This window comes from Neopelma chrysocephalum, unplaced genomic scaffold (assembly GCF_003984885.1).
Source record: "Neopelma chrysocephalum unplaced genomic scaffold, ASM398488v2 Primary Assembly neopelma1_73, whole genome shotgun sequence".
Classification (NCBI taxonomy): Eukaryota; Metazoa; Chordata; class Aves; order Passeriformes; family Pipridae; genus Neopelma; species Neopelma chrysocephalum.
Genome location: NW_020897733.1, coordinates 397,594 through 422,506, shown reverse-complemented (window position 1 = coordinate 422,506; position 24,913 = coordinate 397,594). Strand labels below are relative to the sequence as shown.

Here is a 24,913-nt window from a genome sequence, read left to right as displayed (position 1 = left end):
AGGTTTTTTTCAGTCTTTTGCATGTGAACAGGTATATTTTCAGCAGAATCACTGCAATGTTCATGCTAAGGAGTGTGTGTTCTTCCAGGAGCCATGGTGCAGCCAGCCTTGATGTGCTTATTTGGTATATTTTCCTGTTCCTTTAATATTGAAGTTGTCCAATACAATATGGAAGGTCAGTCACTCCTTCACTGCCTTGTCCTGGGCAGAGAATCTGATTAATAAGCTGCAGTCAGCCATTTCTGCAGAGTACATGCTGCAGGTTGTTCACTTGGGCTCTAAAAGAAAGAGAGTTGAGAATCTGTGCAAGTATAAAATAATTTAAGCCTTGCTGGATTGAAAATGGCACAGTGCATGGGACACCACCTGTTAGCTCCACTGTGTGGAACAGCTTCCAATGAACCAGGCAACCAGTGACCTCCTAACAGCACTTACGCTCATTTTATAAGTCTGGTGTATTTTTAGGCAGACAAAAAGCCTTTCTGTTCAGTTTGCCAGTCAGTGTAGAGGATTGCATTAAGAAAAGGACCTTGAGCTCTTGTGGGAACTGGTGTAACTACAGGACCAGCTATAATGTTGAAAAGGACATCTGTCAATATTCAGCATTCTGATGACCAGTCAGACTGTCGTTTCAGCAGAGCTCAACACTTCAGTTATAGGGCAGCACACTAGAAAAAGTGGTGGTTTACCAAACTCTGCTACTTTCAGGCATATCTGCGGTGGTATAAAGGAAAACATTACTAGATAGTAGATCTATATAAATATATATAGAGTGTATATATATACAGTAGAGGCTATGTGTAACATATTTAAGGTGTTAACACCTCTGCCCTTATATGATACAGGCAACATCCCAGCCAACCGTTCACACCTGCACTTCCTCTTCAAACCCTCCTAATCCTGCTGTCTACTAGAGTACATATATTTTTTTAAAAAATCACTAAAAAGAGGTATTTTTCTGTAGTATCCATGAAAGGACTCTCAAATCTCAGTTCAGCCAGGTCAGTGGCTTTAGCACTCAGAAAACACACCCAAGGGCTCTTAGAAAGCATGGTCGCATTGCCATTGCAGTTGGCTCATTGCTATGTTTGTGCCAACAAAAACCATCAGGACAAGTCAGCAGTTCATATCAGGCCACTGCATGCTGACCGGAAAACAGTCCAGACTTGAGAACAGCCCCCGGCAGTGTGGAGCTGAGGCAGCTGACACAGTGTCACTTAAAAATAAGTATTAGTGGAGGTCATGTGGAGTGCTGAAATCTTTTCAGAGAGAAATGTTACATACAGAGGTTTACCACAGCACACAGCTTCTGCGGCTGCTGGGCCTCGGCACTGCTTTCTTGCTGATTTAATAACTTACTGAGAGCTCTTTAAAATGCGGTCACCGAACCTGGTCTCCAGGTAAATAACTCCATTTATGTCACTGTCAAGGGCAGAACCACTGGTTCTAACCTGTGGTCAGGCTTAGTGATGGTGCAGGCACCACAGAGATGGAATGCTCTTCTGAACCAATTTTATTCATTCTATCAAAAAAATGCACTTCAACAAAATGCGTCCCCAGCACCAGGATTTCCTTTTGGAAAGCTTTTCCAAAACAATTTTCAAGGCAGAAAAACAGAGAGGCATCAGCAACCCAATTTAGGAGACTTCCAGGGGACACCTGGAGACAGACTCCACTGATAGGACCATAACTTTTCACTTGGATACATGTTTAAATACACACGCAGCTGGACAGCAAGTCTCTCTCTGCCTTTGCTGGGGATGAAAGAGTCTCATTCAGCACCCAGTTCTGAATCAGGCAAAACATAACAAAGCTGAGTATTTCCTAGTTAAGACAGCACATCAGTGGATTTAATCCAGAGCTTAGTAAAATCATAAGGAAAATTATTAGTCTCACATCACTGCCAGCTGCTGGGAGAAATAAGCAGTCTCCACTGGTCTTTCTTCCCCAACTGGAATAGTTGTGTGGAAGTAAAAAATATAAGGGAAAAAAATCTATAAAAATAATATTGACAGGATGGTTTTCACAGTTTGGATTCAATCCAAGAGCACAGTATTGGGTGTACTATTTTGACATGACTTCACTGCATGTTGCTCCAGTGGGGAGAAAATGAGATGGTTTTATCAAGAGAAGAATAATCTCCTCCACGTGGGGAGCAAACTTGCCCTCCTCTGCCCCAAGCTTTCACCTTTCAGTCTCAGCTCCCCTGTCAGCTGGCACACCTATGGTACAGGCAGGGTGCTAGGTGCCTGGATTTATGGTCAGAAAGGCTCACTCAGTACTATTTCACAGAAAGAAAACCATCTTCCATTTTATTTGGGAAGCGCTCAGCTTCATAATTTTCTTCTGGTGAGATGAATGGGAAGGTCAGACCCATATAACAGACACTGGAAGGTCAGACCTGAAATTCAGAGCATTTTTAACAACTGAGTACTGAAAAGAGGTGGCACACTGCATGCCACCAAAGCAGAATATGCAAGAGGAAGCTCCAGCTGAGGGACAGGGCCACGCTCACCGGCACTGCGACCATAGACACGATAGGCCCCATAAACCTCATGGGCCCCACTGGCCCCGTGGGCCACAAAGGCCCCTTAATCTTAAGACATTTAATCTTAATTAAAAGATAATGAAATAATAATAATTAAAAATAATTAAAATCCTAACAAAAGCCTTAACAAAAGATTTCAGTTTTCTAATGGCGCTCGTCTGTGACCGGTCCACTGGGAGAAAGATGGGACTCGGCCTGCACCCCGTGTCCCCAGGGGCTGACTTTGCCCATAACAAAGGGCTTGGAGCTTCACAGCAACCCTGTCAAACACCCCTGGGGTGTCCCTCCTGCTTGGGGATCAGCCCAGTATGGCCAAGGTGACACCACCGGCCACCATGCACAGGTTCCCAGGCCACGCACTGATGCTCTGTGCTATTGGCTAATTATTAAAATAGGAGTAACTTGGGTTAAACATTGCTTCAGCCTCGCAATCCCTGCTTTGCTGTGAGACCACTGTGTGCCGAGCTCTGTGGCAAATAGCTCATGTCTTTCCCTCTGGAGGATGAGATCAGACCCTCATTCCCAAGGACACTGCAGAATATTAAGCCATCTAATGTGTGTCTTTTAGGGAAGGTAAAGACCAGTATCCTGCTGGATACGTGATCTTCATCACTGCTTTTTTTACATTTTTCCATGATAAAACAAAAGAGTCTTGCCCATAAATAATACCATCAGGACTTTATCTCCAATTTAAATTTATCTGCTTCTGTGACACTATTTTCAGATGTATCTTTTTATCTTTATTGGCATGTGACTGTATTTCCTTATTAGCTTTCACATTTTCCGTTCCTTTTTTAACTTTTACTTAGTATAAACTGGTTTGTGTGCCACTGTGCTCCATTCCCCAGCTATAGAGTAATACATGAAGAGGGAGGAATGGTGGAGAAAAGCATGTCTAACACATGGATACTGGTAATATAGACTTGGCTACATTTTCAGAGAAACTATAAATCCTTTTATATTACAGAAGTCCAAGTCAAAGCTTAGATTATAGAGGTATGATACACTGTTCACAGTGTAATCCACAATTGTTTGGAAAAAAACCCCACCCCAAAACAACCTGAAGCCCAGCTGCTTGAGCAGATTATAGACATGTGCAAACAATACAAGTGGGAATTTATCCCAGAACATCTTCTACCCTAGTACTCCTGTCTTCGAGTTCCTCCTCTCCCTCCCATAAATCTATTTCTGTTCACTCCAACTCTGCTCCTGTACTCCAGCAGTTCCCTGGCCCTGCCTCTCATTTTGCCAGGATTATCCAATGACACAGTTTATATGAGGACTTATTGTCAAGCCCTGGTTCTAAGAAATGTGGAAATACCTCAATGAATTCTGCAAATCAATAAACCACATACGTAAAGCTCTTCACTGGCAGGCTGCCCCAACAGCACCTGACTTTCATTCTGTAGTATTGTTCCACAGAGATTAACTGAGCACCGCTGTAGAAACTGCAGGGTCACTGGCCCTGCCTGCCTCAAGAGGCTATTGGAAATCCCTTGGTGCTCCAATTCCAGTCGCAGAGATCCAGCCTCTCTCTACTGTTCCCACACAGCAGCTGTGGGCTGTCCTTTACAGGCTGTGGTTTAGGTATCCTGAACCTATATATGAGAGGGTAAAAGGCAAGGAGGAAGGAGGAGGGAGTAAAATATTTTTATGAAAATTGTCTCTTTTTCTACATCTCAAAATGTCCAAAGCAAGCACCCAAACCTCTTGTTTCTCTGTTATCCATACAAAGCTCTCTCACACTCACATTCTTTGCTGAAGTATTACACAACTACAGAACTGCTTCCTTCAGGTGAACAAGACAGAGATGCTCAATGCAACCTGAATTCAGTACTGTTACCTTGTAAACCCAACGCTGAAACTGAATTGTCCTGAATGACAGTATTTGCACCAGAAATACAGTTGTGTGGATCAACTTCTGCTCGCCTGGCACAGTCCAGCTCCAACTGAGCCTGCTGTCCAGGCTGCCCCTTCCTCCCAGCCACTGTGCAGGGATTTGAGTCCAAATAGACAGTGCCCTGCACAGCATTTTGAGGCAAACAAAACCCCATACAACAGCCTCAAAGGCAGCAAGTGAGAAGCTGACCCATGAGCACAATCAACATGAGTGCCAGGGGGCTCACTGCATGACCAGTCACCTTGCTGCTCCAGCCTCTTCCCAGCAGTGACATCAGACCCTGGCATCTGTCCAGCTGCTGCCAGAATAACTGACAGCTGTAGAAAAGCGGGTCTAAAAACCTACATTGAGGAAAAGGTGCTAAGATACACAATGACATAATGCTAAAAGTTTATTGGTGTGGCTGGTATGTTTGCAGTGACTTTTTACTATCATAATGATATTATAGGCCACAGCTTACAATAAACAGAATCTTAAACTTTATGTTTGTTCATTCAGGTTTTATGAAAAAGTCAACAGACACGTGTCCCAGATAAACTGGAAGTAAGACACACGTCAACCTCACAGAGATATATATATAATGAGGTTCAGTAAACAATTTAACAGGCAATGACTGTAAAGCAAGCCTCTGATGACCACTTATCATAATCTAATACTCTCTGTTTAACCCTCCAAAGCTTATGCTCACTGCAAAGCAGAAACAAAATGTACTGTTTGCCCCAAGCAAAAAGATAAAAGTCATAAAGAGCTTTATTCAGCATGCAACAAGACCCTTTATTACCTCTGATAGCCTCCTTTTCCTGTTTGTTTTTACCTGCCACTTTGCTGTGTGATTGCTTGTGTGTCACTAACCTCCAGCCTATAGATCTGAAGTGTTCTGCAAACTAAGTGGCAGTTCATAGAAAACACTTTCCAATCAATTTTCTTCCTTTTATAACATAAAGATACCATTGACCACGTGCAATCATTGATCATGTACTGCTGCAATTTAAATGGGTAACAATGCCCTGGTGTTGGGGGATGCTGATCCTGCAGCCCTTGCTCTGACAAGCATTTCTTATATCACCAACTCTAAAGGGTCATTTCTGGGGTAGACAATATTTACCCCACCAAAGCACATTAAGAACCATCCTTCTGTTGGGGACTATGACCTATGGCACTGCTCCATGCAAGCTCCCGGATTCCAGGGCACTGTGAACACCACACACAATGGCACAGGAGGAATCCCAGACTGTTAACTGCCACCTCTTTACACCGTTCTGATAAGCACTAATACATCTGACATGCCCACATTGACAGCCCAGCATGTACTTACTCATTTTGACAACTGAAAATGTTTGACAGGGGAGCACAAGTGAAAATTGGAGAAACTCTCCCTGAGATACAGGCAATAGGGGAAAAAAAAAAAAGATTTGTTGTTCAATTCATTAATCCATAAATTTTAATTGAGGATTTTATTTGTGTATTTAGGGAGTCTTCTCAAAGAGAGGAATAAACAAAAGAAAGGAAAAGGCATTCAATTAATTATCTGCTATCATTACTCCATTAGGATTCAGAGGGGGATACAGTGTGGTTTCCTGCAGTTAAACAGACAGTGCAGTTGGGCTGCCAGCTGCTCTCAAATCCTGACTGTGCTGCATAAAATGATACAGAGGGTAATAACACAAAGGACAGGAGGTATTGCCAACCTATAGTATCCTTAGGACATAAGGTTAGAGAACTTAGAAATATCCAATTTAAGGACACCATCAAGGTCCTAAAAAATGCGTAAAACTCCAGAATTATTTAACTTTTTCCTGAAAATAGTCCTTTGAGATCTCTCAGCACAACTGTGAAGACAAAGAACAGCAGCATGCGCTGGGCTACCGTTACCTTGTTTGATGGCATCATTCCCCATGGGAAAACTGTGGGCACTTAGAGCTGCTCCCTGCCTTGTGCCAGCCCTGTAGATGCACAGAAGCAAGGCCAAGGCAGTGCAGGAGGCAGTCTGCAGAAAGAACTCTCCTCCTCCTCCTCTGTCTTCCTTGACCAGGCGCTTAGGCATCATTTTGGAACCACGGCCATCAGTTACATGAGCCTTCTCATCAGTACCTCGCTCCAGTTGTGAAAGCTGCCTTTCCCTCTGGACCTGTGAGAGAGACTTGCTTCCAGGAGGAGGAGAAAAACCTCCCAGTATTTACCAGAGAAGAAAGGACCAGCCCCCCTCCCGCTTCAATTACGTTTATTTTGTTATGCACCATATATTCTTTTGGCTGATGGCTAAAGAATTGCTTACATTGCCAGGTGAAGGACTGGATTACTGGATTTTTCACTTGCTTTTAGGTCATGACCTTTTAATTGTATTGCTGCCAAACCATATTTGAGCCATGCCTTCAGCTGCTCTGATTGAATGCAGTGAAGGGCATGAGTTGGCAGTGCTCACACCCCAGAGATTCATAACTTTCCTTTGGCTAAGGCCAATGAGATTCACAGTCCTGGCTGAGCTCAGAGGTCTGTGGAAATGGGCTGGAAATTAGAGACCAGCCCTGTTCACATGATTTCATATCTTTCCTTATATCACTTACCCTTACAGTGAAAACAATGTAAAGGGGAGGATTTTTCTCTTGCTGTGACGCAGATGGTAGCTGGACATTCACTCTTGAACGAATAAAAAGTATTTTAATTACATCTTCTTCTGAACCCTTAAAAAGTGGTCAGCCCTCTGCTGTACCAGTGCACAGTGACTTCCCCATTTTCAGAGTTCCAGATATTTTATAAACAAAAAGAAGTTCTCAGACCATCCCAGAGAAACACTGTTTGGCAAGTTTCCCCATTATTCCCCATTAATCCTAACATGTGCTGCTCAGCTTAGGCAAACCTTCCTGAAAAGATGATCTGAATATAGTATAAAGAAAGGGGGAACAATGTAAAGTTGACATTTTACCTACCTCCAACAATTTTCAAATTTCTAAAAATACCATTTTCTGTTCAGTTAAGTGCCTTTTAATGACTTCTTCCTGTGTTTTCTTGGAAATTCTGATCCTTTTCATGAAGGAAAACCACAATGCTGCAATTCTTCTGGATTTCTAAACTTAGCTCTTGTTAGTGTGATGTTTTTCCTGGATGCAATTATGACCACTGAATCTGCTAGTAATGGAGGAGGAATAAGTGGTGGTCTTGATCCAGCTCTTAATAAATACAAAAAAAGTGCTAAAAAGTGCCCCTTCTGGTTATGTGCTCCAGACTCCTGAAATTTCACTGTTTTATCCACCGAACTCATCGCCTGCACTAAAGCTGTGAGATAGAAAGCCAATCCACTTACACTCTTGGTTCTTCCCTGTATCAATTCCAAATTCTTGGACTAAAGATGGGCCTGGAAACACCTCCTGCCTTCACAGCAAATCGCAGCAAGGCTGATGGAGAGCGAGTGTCGGAGGCAGGAGGCCCTTGGGACAACCCTCCAATTTGCACCAAGCAAGAGGAAGCCTCAGGACCTCTGTCAGTGCCAGCTGAGCCCGCGTGGCACTGGCTGCAGTGTCTGACTCTGCAAGGACACCACGGCCGATGGACACCTACTCCTTAAGGCAGCTTCTCTTGGGAGACAGTGGTCTCTGGGAAGAGCCTAAACAAAACCCCACACAGCCAAAGGAGAGTGAGTCCAGGTACCTAAACTCACACTTGACACCTCAGATACCAGTGTCACCCTCTGAATTCCAGCTTCTCCTTTTCTGCCTGAAATCCCTGCTGAGTGGCACTATGTGATATTAAGTCACCTAATTCACACCCAGGCTGTGTAAGGAGTGCAGTCTGATGCTCTTATGTTTACCCTCCCATACTGGCCATATGGGCACAGGGGTAAGCTTTACCAGCCCATGTTAACTCCAAGCCCATTATTTCTCACCTGGTTTGTAAAGTGCCCTGAAAGAGGAAAGGCCCTGTATAAACACAAACATTACTATTGCCAGCATCCATTGAAATGACAAACCAACATCCATCCTCTCCAGGTCCCAGCAGCTGTACTGCCACCATTTGCCATCTGTTACCATTCTAGAAAAAAAAAATCTGTGAACTCAGGCTTAATAGACTTAATAATGCTCTTTTGCAATTGTTGCTCGTCAAAGTGTGTTCCTGGCCTGGAAAGGAGCTGTGTGCAAGCAACCGATTCCTAGGCAGCTGTCAGGCAGAGCATACAGTCAGATATGAACACACAGCTGATTTTATTGATAAAAATCTTGTCTGACTGCCCTGGAGAGCCCTGCTGAACCACCACAGCTGAGCCCAGGAGCTGCTCTTTCTCCTCCCTGTGCCTCACCAGCATGGTTTGTTGACTAAACCTTGGTGACAGCACCAGTCACTACACCCACGGACATCCACTGAAAAGGAGCAGATGTTACCCTGCCACAATTAACAGCTTGACATCCCAGCCTTGCCATCCCAGGGATCAGTCTCTCTAGTCCCAGCTTCTTTTGCTTAGTTGGTGGGAACAGGAGGTGGGTTTTTTCCTTGTAACTCTTTTTAATTGTATATGGAAATGATGAACCTACTAAAAAAAAAGTTACCAGACAAAAATGTTTCTACCAGTGAAGGACATTTAGCCTTTAATTCATTCTCGACCAAATCTTGTTCAAGTCTGTTAGAGGCAACACCTTTGCAGACTGTGGCAAGTCTGTTGACTAAGCCTTAGGATGGACTGAAGGAGTTGCGTGAGGTGAGGACTGTCCAAGGCAAAGAGGGGGAGACTCCAAGCAGCCGGCTTTCCCAGGAGATGTTAAAGGTCATTTTATGAGGGTTGTTTGTGTACACACATAGGTTCGCTCTGGGGCTGCATTAGGTTCCACGATACCAAACTCAGATGCCATTTTTAAGGTAGACCTTAATAACCTTTTCAAAAATTCAGACTTGAAACAAAGCAGCATTGTACAGAACCCAACTTCAGAGGAGAACAAGTTGAGCTTAGTGCATAAGGAAAAAGCTCAGTGTGGACACAGACCAGCACAATACAATATGCTGCCCTGAATCCAGCCTCTAACAGACTGATCTAACTGACCTCTAACACGTACTGATCCTGGCATCAGTATCTCCTTAGCACTCTGTCCAACAAGAGCAAGAGACTAACATACAGAGTCACTTGCCGTACAAAGATAGAGGTAATTTTTAGACCAAAAAGGTAATCAAAATATGAAATAACTAAGCCTAAATCGATAATTAGAGGAATAGTAACAGAAGAGCTTGAGCTAAGAACAGAGTTACTCTGGGTACAGATGCTAAGACAGAGCAGCTGTGCTCTGAGCATCCTCAGCTCAGGGAGGCAGAGATGGGCTCACATGCCAGAGGAAGGTTATCTGCTTTCCCCACTCCAGGTTGGTCTGGGGGCTGTTTCCCTGCCCAGCTGATCTTGCCTCCTCAGGAACTTCATGAATTTCAGTTCTCCACTGCCAAGACAGATTAGTCCATGCCATACAGATTATTTGGCTGAAATTCTTTTCTCATTTGTTCTGAAGAGGGTAAACAAATGTCATTCCTTGAACCAGAATCTGATCTCACATAGGTAGGGCCAGTCTGAAACAAATGCAGTGCAAGTGGGCTTGTCAATCTGCTACCCCTGCAAGCTCTCTAGAAAGGCATGAAATTTAAGTTGTACCAGTCTGCACTTTTCTTAAGAGTATTACAGGGCAAAATTTAGGTTTATTAATGAAGAAAAGCTGTCCTGAAAGCAGGTGTCAAAGAAAGGAGAATGCAGGGATGTAAGGAAGAGAGCCATCACGCAGAGAGCTGTGGGATGCACAACCTACAGCGGGAAGCTGCCTTGCTCATAGCCAAATGAACACTGCAGTCTGCCCTGACAGAGCTGCCTTTCATGTGCCTTAGCAGTCCCTTTTTGTACAGCTTAGATTTCCCTTAAATCTGTCTTCAATGTAATGGCACAGCATCCTTTTCCTCTTGCTATAAACAATGTGTTGAGTAAACAGGCTGAAAATAGGGCTGGCAGGGAATGGTGGAAAGCAGACCTGCTTCTCTCCATCCTTACTCTCTCTTTCCTTGGATATTCTCCAGACTTAACCTACTTGGGTCTTCCTGTCTCATGCACCAAGTTTGCACCCTATGATTTGATCAGTCAATGGCTGGATGCCTCCCTAAATCATAGCTGGTCCCTCCTTGATTTGGGCTTGGGGTGAGGAATTCACTGGCCAAGCAAAGATGTTCCTGACCATGACTCATAGGCAGGGGCCAACACACTCGGGTGTCAATGGAGACGTGCTGAGCATGTACCAGATTGCTCATAAATGGCCTTGGTAACAAACCAGCTCCTCTCTGCTCAACTTTTGTTAAGTATTGCTAGTTAAGTACTGAACTGATTAGAGGTTACCTAAATGAAGGCTTGGGTGTTAGAGCAGTAGCAGGGTGATAATCATGGTAAGATATTTATTCTACTTCTGCACAGCAGAATTTCCTAACTACAGTTGGGAAAAAGAAACATAATTTGGACCCAAATTATCTCCAAGGTGATAGTCTCGTTGCAAGCTACAGCACAGTCCTGGTATGCCTTAGAGTGCTGTGCTGCAACTGTGAGGCTTTTCTTGTAATACTTTTTTTTTAAAAAAATTGGTGGCCAGTGTTACAAAAGCAGGTTGTACAAAAAAACCCCCCATGGGGTAGATTTAGACCACAGAATTCCATACAGCCCACGTGTGTTTCTCCTGTGCCCTCACACTGAAACTGGCAATGAGGCAGGTACAGCCACAGTACGCACATGCAGCAAGGATGAGGCTGGAAGAGAAACGGTGCCATGAGGGACAGGAAATGACTGGGAGCTACTTACATTCCTGTCCATAGTCAGTCCTCCAAACCCAGCATCCAGCCCTATAGCAAGGAAAAAGGTTGAGCTACCTGAGGTTGAGCTTCACAATCTGCTAGGAAGAGGAACAATACTCCTTACACTACAGATGAGCAAAGAAAGAGACCCAAGGTTTGATGGCTTTGTCAAGACTATGTGAACTGTGAGAGAAGTAGTTCATGCAAGTAGAAGAATAGAAAGTAAAAGAAAATCTGTTCTGGACCTCCTGGTTAATTCATAACTATTTACTAACCCCATTGGATTACTAATCCCATGGAGAGTTACTTTCACCTGCAAACACTTTAGGGACTCTGATACAATTACAGCAGCAAAAGTCCAATGCAAACAGTTAAAGTTGATTCAGCAAGAGCAATAATGATACTGGCAGGGGAAAAACCCTCTCATGCCCTCCTTTTCCCAGAAAGGAGTCCAAAAATCAGTGTTTCCCAGAACACCGTCAGAAGCTTCACTCCAGATGTTCCACAGGGTTTACAGGACTCATGTCAAGGCTGGGTAGAGAAACAGCAACAAGAAATGATCAATCACATGAGAAACTTGGACTAGGGAGTCCCAAATGTATTGCTGGGTGGCATCTGCTTCTGTTCGATTCCTAAGGATTTATTAAACTTAGTTATCTTTGAGGTGCAATGTGCGGGTCTATCAAAAGAGAAAATACGTTTTTTCATTAAAGTACACAGTAAACATGTTCCAACACGAATCTGTGTGAACAAATGGGGGTGTGCTCTAACACTGAGCTCAGTGGGAGTCTAATGGTGGATAACATCCATCTGGCTTGAGGGTGAATAAGACTCCATGGGACTGTGACACCTCAGTGACTGGAGGAACATCTTAAAGTCAGTGGTCAGACTTGTAGGTAGCAATACACACGTTCAAAGGCAGATCTCACACTTGTGGATAATAATTGATGAGGCTGGCAGACACTTCTGCTATCAACAGCTTCCAATACAAGAGCATCACTGCATTCTGCTCTCACACAAACAATGTTTTGCCCTCAGAAAAAAAAAAAAGAAGAAAAAAAAGCACAGAAAGAATAAAAGATGCTGAAAAAAGGCCAGCCACATAAGCCAAAGAAACTCTGACGTACTTAGCTCAATTGCCTAATCCTGAAATACCCGAGTCCTACTTTCTCATCTGCAGTGATAAGGGCAGGCCTACTTTTAGAGTTGTATAATCACCATCAAGTGATGGTGCTTTCAGTGTCCCCTTAAAACTTTTCTCCCCATTTCCCTTTTTCCCTCTAATGAACTTTTTGAACTTCTCTCAGCAAGAAATAAATCAAAGAGATTTCTTCTCTCTGAAGCTACCACACCACCATACCTGAAAGTGGTAAAATGTAACTTGACTCCCACCAGGAACCAGGGAGGCTTGGAGAGGGCTGCATGCAATCCTTTAAACGTTAACCCTAAGTGGGCCTTTTAAGTCAGCTCGGGGTTGTTAAGGGAGACTCTGCTCCCCCCTTCAGTGTTTGTATAGCCAAGGGTTTGACTATGAAACCCATCAGCAACAACAGAGTGGAAGGGACCCTGCGAGGTCAGCTGACCATCCCCCTCAGTAAGAGCATCTCCTCCTAAAAATTACTGACAAGAAGGAGCATTTCTTCACTTGGAACAGGCTGCCTAGAGAAGTGGTGGAATCACCATCCGTTGAAGCATTCAAAAAAAGTGTGAATGTGGCACCTGTGGACATGGTTTAGTCAAGAGCATGGCAGTGCTGGGTTGGTTAATGGTTGGACTTGATGCTCTTAGAGGTCTTTTCCAACCTTGATGAATCTATGACTCTATGACTTCTAGACAGATATTGCCCTTATTCAAATCCAAGCTACATTCTACCTTGCTTCCTACAAAAAAGGGGTTTAGGCATGTGCTGGTTAAGTAAACTCAGAAACAAAGGCATAACTGAACAGCACTTTCAGACAGTGTGAGATCTCCTCCTAGGCAGGGGAAAAATAGAGGAAGAGCTATGGCTTTTCACACTGCCTTTTGCTCCTGAAGTGTTTGAATTTATCAGTTTTAGGGGTCTCACCTTCATTTGCCTTCCTCTCCAAAGACAAGAGAAATGGTCAAGATTCCTAAATTTCTAAAAGAAAAACCTCTCTCTATGCAGTTTCTGAAAAGCCCTCTTCTCCAGTCCTATATTGCTTTATCTAACAACAGCATTTTTTAAAGAGCTGTCATTCATTAAGCATAAGATATTAATTTTTGCCTTCAAGTCTCTTCAGAGTCATTTGTGACCCTCCATTTCCTCTCCTTAGCAGGATTCCCTGCTATTTTTCATTTAATTGCTGAAATCCCATGTTGTTATCTGTCATCAATAAAGCAATTTTGTCTATGAACTAACTCCAAATTAAGAGAAGATTTAAGGATGAAACAAAGCATAGGCTTAATACAGTCTTCTAGTGAGAAATGCTTGTCACAAACACTGATGTCATAAATCATAGTGAAATCTTAAGGGTAGTTGGAATATCACATATCATTAAAATTACCTTCCTGAGATGGGGCTGATTTGGCAGGGTTAGAAAGGATGAGAGTTCCAAGTCCTCGTCAGTGTAACACAGACGTATTAAGCTAGGCAATGAAAACTCTCATCATGTTGTCCACCTTCTCCTTCATAGGGAGCCCCAAAAGCAAGTAACTAGAAGCACACAGAGAGGACAGGGAGATGCAAGGCGAGCTTAGCACACACTACAAAGATCTTTGCAGAGATTCTGTCAAAAAATTTCCTTGGCACATTGCTGGCAATGGATGAGAGCTTTGCACATTAGCGAGTGGAGTCCAGCAAACACTCTCTGCTTCCCAAGCAGAGCTGGCAGCATGGTGTGCTATGGTGTGTATTTCCCCATCAGGCATGGGAGTACATCATGGGCTGTACATTCATTTAGGCAGCTCTGAGAGCATGGGAGTCACCTTCAGCCTGGCAGGACCACCCTTGCACGACCTCGTGAAGTGTCTAACACTCAAATAGCTCAGTCAAGATCTGTATATACTGCAGGGAATCAGGAGGTTATTTGTAACGTCAGAGCTAGCAGGAACCAGGATTTGCAGCTTCAGTAAGAGATTTACACAAAATAACAGAGCCCAGATCTTGCAGCAAACTCTCCAGCCTGAACCACCCAAGAGCCTCCCCAAGGAGACACTGCGCACAGGCTATCACGTCACCCAGCTCTGACTGCCCTATCTCCCAGCTCCAGGGGGGGAAAGTGAACCCCAAGGAGCACAGGTCCACGTCTGCTGACTCAGCACGTCTCACAGCCTTCATTTGGGAGCACAGTGGAGAAACAAACAGCGTTTACTGCACCACAGTGAAAACAAACCCGCAGTGATTGCCAGAAGTCAGTGTCTTGGCACTGGGAGTGCAGGGCGTGGAGTTTAACTGCTAACTAGGACAGGACAGCACCAAAGGGCAGAACAGGGGAAGAGGCCGACTTTGGTTCCCTCAGGAGCTGAAAGTCTTTCCCAAATTCAGCCACACAACGCATCCTTTAAAAGGAGAGCAATGGATTCTCCTATGTTAGCAACAAAGCAGAAACTCTCATGCCGGCAATGCCTTCTGATACTAGCTGTCCTTTTATCATTTATTTAGGAATAAAATTCTCACAAGGCAGAGTTTTATCAAATGACAAATAACAGCCGTGGGGAAAGAAAGAGAAAAGTGTTGCACTTCATTAAAACTCTGTATGACTCTAACAGCCAGAAACACACTGCCAAAGTGGCAAATACAGCTGAAAAGACAAGGAAGATCTCACAGCAGCTGTTAAACCAAATGGGAACTTGTTAAAATTAAGGGCCATTTTCCCTCTTTTCATCCCTCAGTCTGAAAACACCATGTAAAGAAATTCAACCTCTTATAAAGACAGACTGAATCATTAGCACAGAAGAGACATCAGACCCTTGCAAAGTTTTCAGATTAAAAGGTAACTCTTAATACCCAAGCAGCTCCTAAAACCCTATGAATATGTTAATCTGGTATCAGCTTAAATCCTCCAAATCTTACCAGACTGAATTTTACTGTTGTTCACTTGGTGTTCCAATATTCCTTTATCATATGCAACTACTCAACATGGAGGATGCTGATGGGCCTGCAGCAGTGACAGCAATGCCATCCTGGGCCAGACCACACGTTTCCTTCTTCCCAGATAGGTAAAGGCCCCACCCGTAACCAGGTATCAGCACTCCCAAATTCTCTACACCACCAGGCACTGGTCTCACCCATGAAAACTGCTGGGATTGCCAGGAGGGAACAGAACTGCACAAGGCTTATACAAGTCACATCTGAAGCTGATTTTGTGGAGGTACCACGGCAACCACAGGGAGTTCTCAGGGCTGAAAAAGTTATCTTGCAAGCCAAGCTATACATTTTGCCGAAGGATGCTGATTTCCTGAGGGGATTTTGCTTCAACCAGGCCAAAAATAAACACTGACAAACCAAACAAATTAAGTACATAACCAGCCAGCCAGCTCCAGATTATCCCACAGCGGGAGGGTACAGTGCTGACAGGTTTTATTCTCTATTTCTTTAGAGGACAGGAGGTGATTGCACTGCGTAATTCTGCATTTAATTAGTCAGAGCTAGTCTCGTATTGGAAAACTGAACCTAAGGACAAAAGTCCTTGTTTCAAGCAAGGACTTTTCCAGTTAATTGCCACATAGCATGAGCAAGCCACTGCCTCTGCCAGTAGAAGATCTGCCTCCCTTGGATTCACTGATACCTAAAAGAACAAGGATGTCATTGTCAAGGCAGAATAGAAATTACAGTATTTCTGACATGCTCACCTTCTGGCTCTGGGGTAGTGCTCCCACCCTGAACACTTCATTCCAAACAGCCCTGTGCAGAGCGGGCTCAGAAGCCTGCAATATGCAAGAACTATCAAAAGAAGTGGCATAAAACTGGCAGAGGCACATCCCCGTTTACTGGTCCTGGCATTCCCCTCAATCCCCACAGCAGGAGGAGTTTAGATGAGAAATGCTGAACTTCTCTTCCCACACAACTATATGGAGTCGTTCCCCCACCATGGTACCACAGGCACGTTTTGCTGCTTTAAGGTGCAATGACTGGAGCTGCTGGCTCTGGAAAAGGATAGAGCTAGGAGGGTTAACATGGAATTCACACCACCAGTGGTCTGAATCAGAAGAGCCCTTGATTAACTTCTAACTTGGACTACTGCATCCAGCAGTTCCTCTGCAGTTTCCACTCGATTTGAAATTCTTTCACGCTCTAAACTGGATGCAACTGAATACGGTCACAGTCAACGCTTCCATGCCTGCAGCCTGTGTCAGTTTACAAAGCACCTGGCGATCTCTTCCAGAGAAACCTCACCAGCTGATTTTTAGGGGATAATTTGAAAGGTCCATTGTGTGTCTGAAGTGTCCAAATCACACTGCATAAGAACAACCATACCGTTGATCCCCTGGAACAGGGTAGAAGCTGCCTATGGCATCACAGGTCAGCACCTGAGAAAGCAGTGGTGCGGCTCAGGGGTAAACTGTGAGTGTTCCTTGTCTCATTTATGCCTGTGTTGGAACAGAGGTGGTCACACACAGCCTGCAGGCAACTCCCTCTTTGTAACTGGAGCCCAAAGCTAATCCCCTGTACCCAGAGACTATAGATTAAAGAACTGAGGTCCAGCCTTGGTTTCCCCTTCAGGCTCCTCTTGCTTCCACATCTCCCACTAGGTCTCATTCGACAAAAAGCAGAACCAGCCTATGCAAAAATTGGTTTCGTTTTGATGATCAACACTTTAATCTTCTGTACAAATGATGCTAAAGACCAAGAAAATCAGAGCTAACATCACAATGCTCTTGAGAGGTTGCTGCTGCTTCAAATGAAACTAAGTCATCTTCAACATCTCAAATTAAAAGATGAAAACTCATTGTGGGCAAGAAGTTATTAGCAGAAGTCTCCTCTAAGCCATTACTTTTTCCATAAATCCTGATTGCTTCAGCAACACTGGCAAAGGCAGGGAAAATTGTCAGCATACACATTTCTTGGTAGAACATGAAAAATCTAAGATCAGGAAATTAGCAAAGAATCCAGAAAAGACAAACACACCAGAAACATTCCAAAGGTCAAAAAAGTCTCCATCAGTGTTTAGACTTAAACTGACACCAGAATCTCTATCCATGAGGCTCCAAATCTCTGTCGTAGGAAACTAAAATGAGGAAAACAAAGACCTCCAAGAAAACTGCAAGCAAATGCACCATGGAGACCAGGAACAGGTTTCCAGAAAGGAAACTCAAAGCTGGCACTGAATAATAATGGACACATATACATGCACAATTCATAGAGGCAACTTCAATGTTGCAGGCATGTTCTGCAGTAGCCTACAACAATGACTAGGAATGCATAGTCCCAGAAACGAGTTTTCAAAGAAATGGTACATTTGCAGAAGAAGAAAAAGTCTCCAAGGAAAAAAATAAAACTAAATGAAATCTGCTTAAAACAAATTTAAGAGGGCAGTAAACCCGGTTTTAGCAGAGCAGCCACCGTGTAATGCTGCAATACAGCAATGAGATGGTGGGTTACCCAAACTGCAACCCAAGGAAAACAAAAAAAGTAAGACAAAGAGGCTGAGATGGTGTTAGTTAACACAGAAAAATCAGTTCCCTAATGGATTTGATGCTGACTTAATCTTCTATTTGGCAGTGCCCTGAAAAGCCTACTTTTTTTTGCCTTTCCTTACCTAAATGAAATTAACCTATTCCAGAAAATTAAGAACAATTTATCAGGCCACTGAAGACAGACTGTTTGTTGGATCTGGATCTGTGTTATTCCATCCAAAATATAAAATAAACTTGGTAATTTAAAAAACCTGAAAATAGGAGGATTGGCAAAGTGGAGTGTCACTGCTCTTTCCAGGCATGCTTCCTGGCACACTCCAGTACACAGGTTGTACAAACAACCTTTGGTTTGGAACAAGAGTGTTTGGCTCCTGCTACAACACAATTTTTGCATTATTACTTCAGAAAATGGAATTTCCAGTGCATCAACCAAGAAGAAATTTCTTAATGAACAAAATGGGAGCAGAATATTTCACTGTGGCTTCAAGCTCTTTTATTTTCTTTATAAAACTGAAGTGTTGTGTTGGGTTTTTTCCCCAGGGAAGTTTTACATTAAAACCTTAATTTCTGAAGATGACAAACCCACTATTTTATTCTTCCTCACCACACAAAAAAAAAAATCCCCAACATGAGGTTGCACTCAATGAATAGAGAAAAATCAGGAGCAAGAGCAGAATGTGCAGGACAATGCTTGGAACTTCTGCTAGTTCACCTGAAGTTCATAAGCCATGCTTGAATTCATTCTGTGATGGATGTGACAGCAGAAGGAAAATGAAAAATTATACCCCCTCCCATTTTTCTCTGTTGTTTGCATATAGGATTGGGCTGAAGGAAGACAAAAACCTGGAGACTGGTTGTGAGGGAGGAAGGGGACAAGCATAGAGGGATGCTGGGGAAGTAAGGGGGTAGGGGCATGGCACACTCCCTCTAGGGACCCAAAAAGTGCAGCTTGCCTTCCACTTCTGACACTTTCAGGGAATAATGCAAGACCCATGTCAGCAGCAACACAAGGCTCAGCCCTGTTCCTGTAGACAGCAGGGCAAGGCAGAGTGACACATCTGCATTTCACATTATCCATTTAAAACGGGATTCACTTATTTTTTCCCCTCAGATTGCTCTGTCATGGGAAGCCAGATCCAGTTCTCACTGAACTAGTGCGACCTCTGCAAGGAGAAGTAGTAGGTCCTAAAACACATGCTCCTTCATTTCCCTATAGGCAGAGCTGGAAATTGAAATGCTCTGCTCACAACACGCAGCCCGAGCCAGGGCAGCACGCTGGAGACTGCGTGGGAACAAGCCCTCTGCAAACAAACCCAGCCCTCCTGATTCTTGGAAGTACTGGGTCCAGCCTCTTTGGGCACACGATGAGAAAGATGCTTTGTGCTCCACCTCACCACGGTGCAGTCTACTACACATTTGAGGGTGATGTGTCCATGTCACACACCCTTTAGCTAGGCTATGAGAGTACCTTCTCTTCTCTAAATATTTACCCTCTCTCACTTACACATTCTCCTGCAATGTACAAATGCTATATAAAGATGGTATCAGGAATAATTTGGATTGTTATCCATGTGCAGGGCTCTGTTGTAAAGGAAGGCAAGGTTGGCTCTTCTTTGTATTATGAAGAAAAGGGAAAATGTGTTGGGAAGGTAACAGCACTGCTGACACTATTTAAATTCCATGAAAGGAAAGCCCTAATTCAGTATCCATCAGAGTCTCCTGATCATTTACAGATTTCTTTCCATGGATGTGGTCTTGTGTTTACAACAATATTTGCAGCTGGTGCAACAGTCACATAAACACTGAGAGGACACAAATTCAAAAGTTCAAAGAATGACATGCCTGTAATTATGATTAATGCTCATTACTAACCATCCCAAACCCAATACTCTGGAGATGTATTTTGCAAACTTGAATGACACAATGTGAATTACCCACATAATATCCAACACAAAACCAGATATTAGATAAATTCCAGCTTAGAAGCCACAAATTTCTTCAGCCTACAAGGTGTGCAGTCATTTAGATAATTACCCAGATTTTGACTCTGGCACACAGTATTATGAGAATGACTACCTACCTACCCACCTTTCCCAGAGATACAGTCACAGAAGCCTTAATGGAGGACACCACACAACCACATAAGGCAAAAAAAAATAACAAGAACCAACATACACACTTGATCATAGAATTACAGAATACCAGGCTGGAAGGTGGCCCCAAGGATCATTTGGTCCAACCTTTCTTGGCAAAAAGAAATCTTCACACGACATGGTGGAGGCACTGAAAGGATGTGGAAAATTGGGAATAGCAGTCATGCTTGAGAGCATAAATTATCCTTCTCTTCAAGAGAACAGAACTGGATGACTACTTCTCACTAGGAAAAGCAGAAAACCATTCACAAACATGAGCCCTTTCATAAGGCTCATAAATCCACATCCCACAGACTCTGGAATCCTTCATGTCCTTACCATTCCTCTCTTTCTCATTTCTGTCCCACTCCCTCGGTGCTTTCTTCTGTTTTTCAGCAAAGGACAAGGAAAAGCAACTGCAGTGGGAAACCTGATACTGTAGGAAATCTAACCCACCTGGTACTTGCCTTATCAGGACTGGCAAGTCTCAAGGGTAAATTCCCTCTTTCCCCTTTTTTTGCCACTCAGGACACCCCCAGCAGGGCTGATCCTGGTGTACTGACGTGAGCAGGAATACTCACACTGCTCCTGTGGCAACAACATCAGGACCACCACTTTAAAAATGCTTTTGAAGGATGTATTTAGCAGGGGGTTGTAGGCAACATTGTAAGTTAAGAAGTTGTTTCTGGTGCTTTTCTATTCTTCAAACTCCATCTCATCCCATCCCATGGCATGAACAGCCCTGTTTTCAAGTTTTAGGAGGATGAAGAGCATCAAGCACCATAAAAAATAAAAATTGCAGAAAGTGCCTGCTCATAAAGTAACTTTAAATTCTCCCTCTTGATTGGGAATATACTTGTATATATCTAAAGTGTATGAAGTCAAATAGTTATTTCCAATATAATAAATAACAGGCTTCCCCAGAAATCACAGCACTAAGGCAAGGAGTTGTAATACATGGTGTCTTGGATAAGCTCTTAGAAAGGTCATTTTTTGATTGCTTTCCTTTTGGTTTAGTACCCTGTGTTTTCAGCTCTCTATATAAACATTGCCTTGGACTTCACTACTACTTCACTAGAAGCAAAAAGTTTTCAGAAAGCCAAACAAATAACATCAATATTTACCACACTGAATTAATCCCCAGAGGTCTGCTAAGGTAGTGTTTTCTCATACCTCATGGAGACCAAAGAGTTGATGAACACTCTCAGCATGAGAACAGCCACATCAAAGCAGACCCGAGGGTCATCTGGTCCTGTGCCCTGTGCCAACTGCCAGAAGGAGCTGCCTTGAAAAGTTCAATTTTACCTTATATGCTTATATTTATATTTTTCAGCAGTAATAAAGTGTTTTTACAAGCTGGAATCAACCTTCTCCAGTCTGCAGTGAATTCTGTCTTTTTGTTCCAATTCTAAATACCAAAACTCAAATCTGGACATAGCAATTCCCCATAGTAGAAAAATTAAGAGTCAAAGTCATTCTCTTGCTAAAACAATATACAGGGCCAAATTTGTAATCTTTCTTTGCCTTTCCCCATTCAGCAGAGGGGAATAATCCCATACAATGGCATGTGTCCAATATGATTGCCATGGGGAAATTAGAGGCTTATATCTAGAGAAGAATAAATCCTGCATTACTAAGGTTTCCTCAGCCACAAGGGAAAGAAACATTGCCTCCTGGTGATTAAGAATGTAATTATTATTATTATTTCTAAAACACTTTGAATTACGTGGTACATTTTCTTTAAATGGGCACTATCGTTACTGCACGTTGATTTGAACCAATGATTTATTCACGGTTTAATAACCCTGTTTGCTTCACATGCTCAGCACATTTTGCTCAGTATATTATATTATTGGCTGGTTGCTATAAACAGTCCATTTAAATTTAGACAAAAGCTTTTGGAAAAGTTCTATTTCGAACTTTTCAAAAAGATACGTGAATTAAATTGATCAGGAACTGCTGGTTTCTTCTAAACTCTTAACATTCACATGTGGGCCTTAGGATCTCAAGAAAGTTCACAGGTAATCTGTAGTTGAAGTTCCCATTCAAACAAAACTTTCTACTCAGATCAACCCTAATATTCAGTCATTTGAAAACCAAGAGGAAGTCTGCCAGACAGCACTGCCAAATGGTGAAATTTCTGCAAATAAATCAGAATCAGGCTTCCCCCATGGTGCTGTTAATAAAATACATCCAGCCAATAAATCTGCATTATCTTCCTCCACATTCTGAAGTAAAAAAGCTTTGGTTTTACTGCCATTGTTGCAAAGCAGGTCTTAAACAGAAGTAGACATGGAAGAAGAGAAAAAAAAAGTCTTTAAAATTTGGCCAGATACACTTCTGTCAAGAAACGATATCTTTTTAACCACCGTGTAATTACAATGTACTTTTCGTACTGAAACTCTTCCAAAGTTTTGGCTTGAAGGCGTTGGAGCAAAACCAGAGCACACCATCAGTGATGCACACAGCTGCACAACCAGCTCCTCTCGGGTTACTTCACGTTGGAATTTTTAAAGGTATCGCCAGGAACCAAATCCAGTTGTTTGCTCTCCGCAGTTGCTACAGCCCTTTATAAGGGTCACATGCTGTTCCCTCTCCTAAAATTTCCATGTTGCAGTTTCTTAATCAGTCATCATTTTCAGGATGACAGTTCTTATTTGGCTCTTTGGAGAAGGAAACATTCCTAAAAGAAGCATCATGTGTAAAGTTGGCACGAGCAATACCTGCTCTCTTTCATACTCCTTTTATCTACTCAGAGAAGGAGAGGAAGCCACATGAATCTTAAGAGGCACTGCCTGATTTACAACCTGCTCTGCACAACCCTGCAAGATAGTGGGTTGCCTTGATTAGTTTATACAAAATGCTGCCCTCTAGTTATCACACTTTGCTAATTAGATGAGGAATAAGACCGTAGAAGGCTGAGCCACAAGAGCCAACACATGCACAGCTTTCCATAGTATTTCCTGCTCCTTGTTCAGGGAAGTTTTCTGAATGGTGCGAAAAATTAGAATCTAAATCAAACATTGAATTAGATAAAGCCACGAGCTAGGATGACAGGTAGTGATTGTCCCCCTGTACTTGGCACTGGTGAGGCCACACCTCAAATGTTGTGTTCAGTTTTAGTCCCCTCATGATAAGAAAGTCACTGAGGAGCTGGAATGTGTCCAGAGAAGGGCAACAGAGCCGGTGAAGGATCTGGAGCACAAGTCTGATGATGAGCAGCTGAGGGAGATGGAGATGTTTAGGCTGGAGAAAAGGAGATTCAGGGAGGACCTTGTCACTCCCTACAACTCCCTGAAAGGAGGCTGTAGCCAGGTGGTTGTCGGTCTGTCCTCCCAGGTAACAAGCAACACAACAACAGGAAATGGCCTCAATTTGTCCTGGAGAGGTTTAGATTGGATATGAAGAAAAATTTCTTCACTGAAAGGGTTATCAAGCTTTGGAACAGGCTACCCAGGGACGTAGTTGAGTCACCATCCCTGGAGGGATTTAAAAGACTTGTACATGCGGCATTGAGGGACATGGTTTAGTGGTGAATATGGCAGTCTTAGCTTAACAGTCAGATTCAATGATCTTGGACATCTTTTCCAACCTAAACAATTCTATGATGTATTGGTATCCAAGTGATGCAATCATTACTTTTCTTTAACCAGCACATTTTGAGAAAACCTCTGTCTATCAATTATCAAATTCAAAATTCCACTGCTCAGCTCAAACAACTTGGTTGTCTGTGTTTGCCAGCACAATCCAACTTTGAAGGCTCATCTCTGTTTTCTCAGAACAACATGAACCATGCATCCCTGTTTTGCCCCTATAGCCTTTAAGTCAGTTGCTCACAGAAATCCCTGCCTGAGCTGCCAGAATCACTGATAAAACAATATTTTCTTTCACAGAAGTTGTAACTTTTGGTAAGATGACAAGGCACACGAGTCACTCGTGTCAGTGTATGAGTGCCTGGGCCAAGGAGCTCAGCACAGGAGCTCAGCACAGGAGCTCCAGTCTGGCAGCCCAGGCATGGTCCCTGCTCACAACAAAGGAACAGAGCAGGATGCAAGGCCAACTCACTCCTGTTATACCTTTCCAGCCCCTTAAACCTCCCCACGTGCTGCTTTGCAAAACAGACATCCCAGAGCCAGACAACAAACTGGACACATAATCCAGATCTTTCCTTTCCACAACCCCCTTAAAGGGTTATGTAGTTAAAACTCAACAAGTTTAACTTCTTAAAGACAATTACTACTTTTGTTTAAATACTTGGGAAGGCTAGAACACGGGTTGTGGTTGGGATTTTTTTCCCTCAAACAGAAAAAGAATTGGTTTTGTCTGTGTTTTTTTAAATATGTGCTACATTCTTGACTTTCAACAATGGCAAATAAAAATCTGTTTTTTAACACAGGTGAAAAAGAATTAAATTTATGTGAACAAATAAATATTAATTATGTGATTAATAGATACCATGTTCTCGGTTTCAATGCAGCTATAATTATAGATGAGATTATGCATGGAGATGTTCAGAGATTAAGGAAAAGGAAGGAGAAGACTGGCAGAAGAGAGCAAATATTTTCCATGCTGTGAAACCCTGCTCATTGCCTTTACATCACTTCCCAGCGTGAAACTGTCTTGGCCCATTTCCACGGGAGCATCACAGGAAAGGGGGGACTGAGATGACAGCGGAGGTGACCCCAAAAACAGTGTGCTCATTGAAAGCAAACCCAAACACCAAACTTCATCTCACACTATCCAAATCCATTTACATAGACTAAGGGTTATATTTCTGCACAATGATTCAGAACACAGATCTTAAGTTAAAAGGCACCATGCTGCTTCACAAAATCATTCTGGATTCCTCTTGCTTTATTTCTGTCTTTTTGCTGTTTACATCTACCTGTGTTTTGTTGTTCAGCTAAACTCTTTTAATGCAAGTCATTTACCACTCAGAGGGAA

The 24,913-nt window shown here is 43.0% G+C and overlaps 1 protein-coding gene across 3 annotated transcripts in view; it reads right to left on the bottom strand.

Annotated features, from left to right (window-relative positions):
* GPR50 (G protein-coupled receptor 50) overlaps positions 1-24,913 on the bottom strand; it is a 56,575-nt gene that overhangs the window by 6,831 nt on the left and 24,831 nt on the right. The window contains exon 1 of one of the 3 annotated variants that reach the window (XM_027687036.1): positions 6,321-6,965. The exons of 1 other annotated variant lie outside the window; for it this stretch is intronic. In XM_027687036.1, coding sequence (XP_027542837.1) covers positions 6,321-6,495 — 175 coding nt within the window. In that variant the 5' untranslated portion in view covers positions 6,496-6,965. Of the gene's footprint in view, positions 1-6,320; positions 6,966-24,913 lie in introns of those variants that run through there. One more of the 3 variants, XM_027687034.1, reaches the window with a different exon arrangement.